General features: G+C 66.6%; 1 protein-coding gene across 1 annotated transcript in view; it reads right to left on the bottom strand.

The window, feature by feature from the left end:
• Positions 1-3,058: 3,058 nt before the first annotated feature.
• The window catches only part of CDH22 (cadherin 22), a 66,522-nt gene continuing 60,727 nt past the window's right edge, over positions 3,059-8,853 (bottom strand). The window contains exons 11-12 of the mRNA XM_019509909.1: positions 5,113-5,364; positions 3,059-3,898 (exon numbers count right to left, since the gene is read on the bottom strand). Of these exons, the coding sequence (XP_019365454.1) occupies positions 3,360-3,898; positions 5,113-5,364 (791 nt within the window). The 3' untranslated portion in view covers positions 3,059-3,359. The remainder of the gene's footprint in view (positions 3,899-5,112; positions 5,365-8,853) is intronic.

The raw sequence follows: 8,853 nt of genomic DNA, 5'->3' as shown, positions 1-8,853 counted from the left end.
CCTTGCATGCAGGAAAGGAGACGGGCAAGGTCACGGGCTGGGCCCTGCGCAGACTCCCCTGTTGGGCCTGTCCGTGCCTGGGGGATCCCTCGACCTCTGGGGCCTGAACGTGCAGCCCAAGCCAGCAACACGTGAGGGGGCCGCGGGACACCGAGCCCCGGCGAGGGGCAGGGAAGACGGGGCTCCCTGTGCTTCAACGCTCCCAACAGTGCCCCCACGCAGGGCCCGGCGAGCTGCTCCCGCAGGGCCTGCAGCGCCGCGCGCTCCCCTGGCAGCTGCGGGACGGGAGGCAGCACCACGCGTGGGGGCACCTCTCACGGCGCAAGGCCCAGCTCCCCACCCGCAAAGCACAAGCCTCCTTTTTGGCAGGTGCACAACGAACTCCAGGTAGCAACGTCCCCTTCCCCCACCGCTGCCTCCCGCCTGCGTGCGCAGCGCGGGGCAGGCGTCCAGGGGTGCCCTGACCCCGCAACAGCCAGAGCGCAGGTCGTCTGCCTCGAGGACAGGCTGGCGGCGTGTTGTGAAAGGCAGCAGCCTCCTCCCGCCTCCCCTGCCCCGCGGCTCCTGCGAGGACCAGGCCCGTGCCCCAAGTGGCTTGCACGGCGCAGGGCGCTTGGCCCCGCACCTCCCTCCAGGCGCACGGCGGCTTCCTCCTGCCCGGGGCCCGGAGCAGCGGGCACGCGTCGTCGTCAGCGCCTTGTTGCGATGCAGCTCTGCGGCAGCCCTGCCCCGGTGCAAGCCGGGCCGTGCATGGCAGGGCCAAGTGCCAGCCGGGGTTGCGCCCCCCCGCCCAGGAGCTGCCGTCTAATTAAAGCGTGTTAACAACACAGCACAAGGGACCCCATCCAATAAGTAGGTAAGACTCAGTCCAGGTGACAAGGAAATCATTTATTTCCAGGTCCTAGAAAGACCTTGAAAAAGAGGAACAAGGGCAAGGAAATCACCTCCCGGGTCTGCCTGGGCAGAGCGCAGCCGCGAGGCACCGACCCCCTGCCCGCGCCTTCCCTCCACCGTGGCAGGTGCTGGCGGTGGCAAGGGAGCGACCCCCCCACCTGGTGCCCCGATGCCCTGGGACCTGTCCCAGGGAGCTGCTGAGCTGGGCGGCACCAGACACGGCTGTATGTACCAGTGGCCGGAGGGAAGGGGCTGGGCTGGGAGCCAGCGCGGGCAGGGGGACGCGCACCCTGCTTGCTAGACCGTCCCTGCCGCCCGCGCTCGGCCCTCCGCAAGGAAGGCCGGCTCAGAGGGCAGGCAGGGAGGCCGGTTCTCTGGCCTGGGGCAAAGCACGGAGAAGTTCCTGAGGAAAGAGAGGGCTTTCCCTGCCAGGGCTCGGGGTGCCGAGCACGTGCGGAGGGAACGGGACAGGAGCCTGCCTACGTACAGCCCCTGCCACCAACGGCGGGTAGAGATTGCAGGGAAAGACCCTCGAGGCATGGCGACCAGGGCACAGATGCCAGGACAAGGGCTGCGCCTGTGTCCCCCAGCCACGGCCACGTGGGGCCCAGCGAGATCCCGAGAGGAGCTGCTCTCCTCCGCGGGGCAGAGCCCCGGGCACTTGCAGGGACCGCAAGGATGTGGCAGCCTGGGGTGGCTGCAGTGGGAGCGGGGGACCTCTGCACCCCGCTTCAGCACGTGTCTCGCCACCCGGCACCATAGCGAGTGCTCGGGGCAGCAGACTGGGCCCTCATGCAGCCGGGGAGCAGAGCTCAGCCCACGCACGCTCACGAGAGCTGACCAGCCCTGGGCAGGGGGTGCCCGTCCCTGCACACCCTTCAACCGGCCCCGCGGGAACACAGGACAGGGCACGGGCTTGCAGCATCGCTCGCCCTGCAGGCACAGCTCACCCAGGGCCCGGGCTCTCTGGGGCCGTCTGCTGCGCCTGCTCACTTCCACCCGCACAAGCCCATCCCCGGGGCCTGTGGGCCATCACCCCTAAGCGCATCCGGGGACCTGCAGGGCTCCAAGCGCTGTGAGTGTCCCTGACCTCTTGCACTGTGACACCCCTGTCAGCTCTGGGCACCAGCCAGGTCCTGCAAGGGCTGGAGGGAGATTTCTGCTGATGCACGCCCGGGCAGATGCGCTGGGGGTGCTGCCTGCACAGGCGCGCCGGATGGCACCGCAGGTGGGGATGGGAGAGGCTTGCCTGCGCTCCAAGCTGGTACAGACAAGCCTCTGCCTGGATGCTGGGCTGGTGTCTCATTTGCGGGGTCCCCTGGTCTGGCCAACAAGGCCCAGCTAGGCTGGGATCTGCTCCCCCCTGCACCGGGGCCAAGGGTCTCCTGCTGAGCCTCCCTGATCCGTGCCTTGCCCCGCGCCCAGAGCACACGGCCTCCGCCACGCTGCCCGTGGGGCTGCCCAGGTAAGATCCTGGGACATCGGGCTTGGCAGCTTCCACCCCTGCTCTGGCACCAGCCTACAGCTCCCAGCAGCGCAGGTTCATGAGCCCCATCCCTCTGAGCAGCATCTGCCTCACAGACACCAGCCCAGGCACCGGGCTTTTGTTCACCCCAGGGCCCGGCCCCACAAGACTCACCCCTGCCCATTGTCAGGTCCCGCAGGAGCAGCGTGCTGGTACCAGCCACGCACCACCACGTGCCCACTGTGTCAGGACTGCCTGTGCACATTCACCCCACGGCTCTGCCCCCCTTTGGCTCCTGCCACGAGAGGGTGCTCAGGACAGGCGCCCAGCACGGGCCCACGTCCCAGCAAACACACGCTGGGGACGCGGGCAGCCGGGACTGCAGACGTGGCTGCCCGGACCCCCGCCCGCGCCGGAGGGACAGAAAGAAAGGAGAGGAGTCGGGGAGGGGGAGGAAAGGCGAGGGGGGGAACAGAACAGGAGTTAAAAGCTGGCTTCTCTCTGCGAGGAAAGCTCTTAAAAAATCAAAGCACTTCAAATGCTCTGAATCAAGTGACAAAAACAATTTAGACAACAAAAGGCTCCCGTTTCTCTCTTCCTTCCCTTGCCCAGGCTCATTGAACAGATCTATTTAAATGATAATTTGTGGGGGGGAAGCCCCCTCCGAGCTCTCTTGAATTAGATTTTCCCTTTCTTAAATTAATGTGTAGTGCTTTAATGGAGATTGTTATTAAAGAGATTATGATGGCGACAGCGGCTCCGCTGGGCACTTCAGCCTCCTTATGTGTGTGCACCGGAGCCTCCGAAACGAGGCGGTAACCAAGCACATCACATCCCCGGCGCTGCCCCGTCCAGAGCCGGCTGCGCCGCCTCGGCCTCCTGGTGCCGCGGCCGGGCCCCGCGCTCCGGCTGGCACATCGTCCGCCGGAGCCTGCGCCTGCAGCAGCCCCCAGCTCCGGGGGCGCTCCCGGTCTCGGTGCGGCTGGGCAGTCCGGCGTGGCTAGGACTCCTCGCCCTCCTCCTCGCCCCGGTGCCCGGCGTAGAGCGTGGCCAGCTGCCGGAAGCGCGGCCCCCAGCTGCCCAGGTAGGAGAAGTCCTGCTCCGAGCTGGTGGACCAGGTGTTGATGGAGCTCAGGGACGGGACGGGCGAGTCCGCGCCCTCGAAGGCATAGGTCTGGAAGGAGTCGTAGGGCGGCACCGACGGGTCTTCGTCCGCCTGCTCCACCTTCTTGCTGATGTAGTCTCTGAACATGGAGAAGTCCAGGTCCGGGCTCTGGACCCACTGCGGGAGGGCATGCAGCTCAGAGGCCAGGCTGCTGCTCAGGCCACCGTCACCTGTGCCACCCCCACCGTCCCCCCCCTTGATCTCGCTGAAGTCGTAGAGGCTGCGCAGGGCCGACATGTCATAGGCCTCGGTGTCCTGCTCCCCGCCCCCCTCATCATTGTACTTGATGACATTGTCCCTCATGTCCTCGTCCTCCTCTGATGCCAGGTGGCTCTTGTGATGGCGCTTCAGGGTGAGGATCAGCAGGACCAGCACTGAGGAGGGAGACAGCAGTCAGCGCCGGGGCCCGCGGTCCTGCCTCGCTGCCCCAGAGCTGGCAGGAGGGAGGGGGCCGAGCATGCAACCTTCCTCCCCGGCAGCCACAACCGACCGACGGGCGTGTCCCGGGCAGACGGCCGCGTTCCCCCAGCTGCCCAGGCACCCCGCGCCCTGCTGCAGGAGGGAGAGCAGGAGGCAGGGATGGGGGCATGGACAGACGGGTGGATTGGCGGGTTGTAGGGGCACAAGGATGGAAGGGGACACGGGGCAGCAGCCACGTGGCGAGAGGGAGCAGGTGGCGCGGACGCCTGCTGGTTTATTGCCTGTTGGCACTGCCGGCCCCGGGCACCGAGGCAAGGGGGTCCGCTTGTGGGCAAGGGGCAGAAGAGTGATTGTGCTGCGCAGGGCAACGAGACCGCGGCAGGGAAGCGCCTCCTAACCAGAGCCACAGCCGGGGTGGGGAGGCCTTGCCAGGCTCCACGTGCTCCGGGCAGGCGTGCACTTGCCATGCTAGGGAGGACACCGCAGAAGGCTGTAGCCCTACACCCCGCTGGGAACATGAGCAAGAGCCCCCAGCAGCATCCCAATGCGCTCAGACCTCCGCCTGCAGAGATGCCAGACCCGACTCCCGCTGGGCCCGGGCAGCCCAGGTGCCGCGGCAGGCTGCGAGCGCAAGGCGGAGGCCGAGGGAACGGGCGGGTGGTCCCGCCAGCGACTCGCACAGCGCTTCCTCCCTGGAGCGGGGTCAGTGGGACGCTCCCACAGCAGCTGTGCCTGCGCCACTACAAGCCCTGCCCAGGCTGCTGACGTGACCGGCTCGTCTCTGCTCGCCCCGAGTGCTGCCACAAGGCCTGCCCGCACCCTTGGGGGCCCATCGCTCTGTCCTCCCATGGCAGCTTTGAGGTGCCAGCACGAGGGAGCACAGAGCGCTTGCCTGACCCCAGGGGCCACCCACCTGCTGCGCTGGGGTCCGTCCATAGACCCCATCCCAGAGGACCCCCGCTTGCTTCCCGCGGGGGGCGGGCCAGCCCAGCCGGGCCCTGGGGGAACCCCGTCCGACCAGAAGACGTGTCAGCAGCGAACCGGGTGCTGGCAAGTGGAAGGGGCTGCACGGCAGGAGCGTCCAGCTGTGGAGCCCGAGCCGGCGGGAGGGAGGAGGTGCAGGGCAGGATGGGGCGGGAAGGGGCCAGTGCAGGGCCGGGCGACTCACCGACCAGGATGAGGATGCAGACCAGGAGGGCGATGAGGGCGCCGGGGCTCAGCGTGGCTGTCATGGCATAGGCAGTGCTGTTGCAGGACTGGATGGCGCCAGCGCTGTCGCAGCCACACACCCGGATAGTCAGCGTGCCTGTGCTGCTCAGTGCCGGCGGGCCGCTGTCCACCACCAGGATGGGGAGCAGGTAGACGTCTTGCTCCTGGCGGTTGAAGCCCACTCGCTGCGTGTGCACTGCGGCCGTGTTGTCTGGGGGGAGCAAGCGGAGCAGCATCAGGCCCCGCGCCAACACCTTGCGTCCCCGTCCCATGGCATCCTGGGCGGCTGCACTCGCGCAGTGCCAACACGAGACCCACAGTGACAAAGGAGCCAGGGGAGGCAGCTGGTGACTTCTCAACCCCTGCCCCCCCCAGCTCATGGGGCCCCTGCCTGACTCCCCCAGGTGTGAGCTGCTCTCGCAGAGCCACACGCAAACCCAAGCCTAGAACAGGGCAGCGGCCACGAACACCAGCAGCAACGGGAGTAGCGTGGGCCTGGGCACGGGGGCATCCCCAGAGCAGTGGCTGCAGCCCACGCTGCAGGTCCGACGGCAGGGAGCACCAGGGCAAGGGCCCACTAGTCGCGCCACCCTGCGTGGCCCCAGACAAGCAGCCGTGCAAAAAGGGGCAGGGCCAAGACAATTAGCAGTGGTGAGCATCAGACGTGGCTCTGGCGCCGCCTGCAATCTTGACCTAATCAAATGCAGAGTGGCCTCTGCCAGCTCTGCTTGATTTGTGCCGGGCAAGCCCTTCCCTACCCATCAGCAGACGCCTATTTTGACCCTGGCTGTCACGCTGTCTGCCACCCGGCAACCTGGCGTGTGGGCTGGGTGCTGCGCAGGACGCGCAACGGCCTCTGCCGGCCTCCCTCCAGCGTGCTGGCCCAGGGGGGTCAGGGCAGCTCAGGAAAGCCGTCAAGCAGCTGGGGATTTTAGCAGCGGGGAAAATGAAGGATTTCCTCGCTTCTCTCCTCCTCTTTGGGCATGGAGGGAGCCCCCAGGCCAGCTCCGAGCAGGCAAGGCACAGGACGAGCGTTCAGCCACGCAGCACTGCGCCAAGGGCGGGCTGCGGTGGACAAGCCTGCGCTAGACCGGGATGCTGCATGTGTACGCAGGGAGCAGATCCCCGGGTGGACACGTCACCCCACACACTGCAGCAGGCTTCTGCCAGCGATGCCCTGTGCTGAGGCCGCCACACCCTGGGACAGCCGCCCTGGCCCCACAGCCCTGCCAGGAGACTGACTTCCCAAGGCAGCCGTCTCCTGGGTCACGTCCACAGGCCCGGTCCCTTGGCAGCACAAGGAAGCACGCACGGCCATGCAGTCACGCCGGACTCCCAGACTCATCCGCTGCAAGGTCTGCGACCAGCCAGGAAAGAAGGGTGGCCGGCTGCAGCGGGGCAGACCTGGCAGGGGGGCAGACCATCTCTGCCTGCAGCCGACGAGGACAAGCCAGGAGACGCTGTGTATTGTTATGCTAATTGCTGGTACGCAGGTAAACCTGCTCTGGCTTGGTGCTGCTGCTCCAGCTCCCTGCAGCGTGGCAGGAAGACATAAGTAATATTAATAGCACTGTCAGAGCATGGGGCCAGGACTCCCACTCTGCCCAGGCGCCACGCAGCAGCTGCCGGCACGTGGATGTGGTGCCGCAGGGCCAGAGATACTTGCCAGGCCAGGGGCTCCCAGGACTCTTGATCTACTGGCACGGCGCATGCACAGGCTGGCTGCACGCCTGCGAACGCAGGGCAGGGAAGGCCAGGCTGGGTAGGTCCTTCTGCTCAGCCCCCGGCTTGGGGGCCAGGCTGTGGCCCCTGATCTTTGCCAGAGAAGAGCTCCAGGCTGGAGCTGGGCCCATCTGCCAGGTAAACACCGCTGTCGCTCCATGTAAATATGTACTTAGCACCAGCGCTGGTGTTTCTGGAAGCGCAGAGCGCTGCCAGCTCCTGTTCTGCTCGCTGTCGGCTCCGGCTCCTGCCAGAGGGGGGGCAGCTGCAGCGCGCCCTGGTCTCGCAGCCCTATTTCTCAGATCAAACACAGAAGGCATGAGCTCCCAAGGAGGAAGGGGCTCGCTGCGTGCCTAGGAAGCCAAGGTCGGAGCAGCCCACGACAGATGCAAGTTCGGCGGTCGGGCAGCTCGGCTGCGCTCCGGGCCAGGCTGCGGAGTAGCGGGGACGCACGCTACGGCCCATCTCTCTGCTCAGCGAACGTTAGTGCAAGGCCAGGTGGTGATGCCCACCAAAAGGCTGGCAGTGCCCAGCTTCCCTCGGGATGCTCAGACAACACCTGGTGCAATCACACCTCTGACCCCGCTGCTGCCTGGGGCTTCCCTCCCAGCCTGGGGCTTGCACCCCCCCGCCCCTGCCTCTCCATCACCCCACGCGGGGTCTCCTCGCTCAGGGGAGCTGCGCTGCGGCTGGTTGCTGCCAGCGCCATGCCGATGCCGCCCAGACCACGTTGCCTTCCCAGCCTGCAGCTTTTTCGCTCGGCCTGTGCCCGTCCCTGCCTGAGCGAGTGCTCCTCCCAGCACGCAGGCAACAGCGTTGCAGGCGCCTGTGGCAAGGGTCAACCCCAGGCTGCCTCTGCCCATCAGGAGGCTCACAAGCCCCAGCGCCTGGCTGCTTTCCTTGCCCTCTTGCCCTGCAGCCTCACTCCCCATGCACCGCCGTGGGGCCCCAGCCTCCAGCATCTCCCGGAGCAGCGGGTGCCTTCCTCCCAGAGTCAGTCCCTCGTTATCCCCTGCCCACGTCTCCAGATGAACCAAGCGGGACGCGCTGCGTCCCCAGAGCCGGGGCAGAGCCCGGGCTGTGCAAGCAGCACAGAGCAGGGAGCGCGGGACCAGAGTCCCCCTGCAACAACACCCGGGGCAACGCGGCAGCTCAGCCTCCCCGCATCCTCCTGCGCAGACCGAGCTATAAAACTCTTTTCCATAACTCAATCGACAAGAGCAAGAAGAGGGAAGCAGATGAGAGCAATCAAACCTCAGGGCTGGATTCTCGTATCTGAGCCCTCTCCCGTGCTCCCAGGGCCAGAGTCAGCATCTGTCTTCCCTTCCTCCAGCAGATGTGCACAGCTCCCGCCTGCCGGGGTGCGCGCTTTGCACCGCGTACCCCTCCGCTCGGCGGGAGCCGTAGCGCAGCAGCAGCTCCCCCGCCCCAGAGGCCTCTCCGGAAGGGGCGAGACCCCCCCGTGGCTGGGCTCAGGAACTCAGCCGCTTGCATTTAACTTCCCTTTCACCCACAAGTCTCAGGGACACGGGCAGCCTTGGTCTGCCCCAGCGAAGACTCGGGGCTCTTCCCGCTCCGTGCCAGAGCTGCCGCGGCGTCTGGCAGAGTGGCGAGAAGAGGCTCCGGTGCAGCTGGAGTATCGGCTTCCTGTCCTCCGGCGCTGCACGGATCCCGGTGCTGGACTGTCAAGCTTTCCAAGCCTGCCAGCGCCCACCACGCGGCTCTTAATGAGACCTTCAGAGAGTTCAGACATCTGCTCGTCGAGCCCCGAGCTGCGGAGCCCGTGGCCTCCACGCGTCACTCCACATTATCTCCCAGCCTTTCCCGGCCGGTTCCCCCCACGCTCCCTTCCAGTGCACTTAGTGTTTCCTGGAGAACATGATTCTGGGCCTTAATTGCCTCAAATGCTTCTTTAATCGATTTGCCTGTGACAGGAAGACCCAGCCCGGAGGCACGACCAGGGCCCCAGGAAGGCCAA

Source organism: Gavialis gangeticus, unplaced genomic scaffold (assembly GCF_001723915.1).
Source record: "Gavialis gangeticus isolate Ggan-Ray unplaced genomic scaffold, GavGan_comp1, whole genome shotgun sequence".
Lineage (NCBI taxonomy): Eukaryota > Metazoa > Chordata > Crocodylia > Gavialidae > Gavialis > Gavialis gangeticus.
The sequence above is the reverse complement of the archived record's forward strand: the minus strand, read 5'-3'. Positions and strand labels throughout refer to the sequence as shown.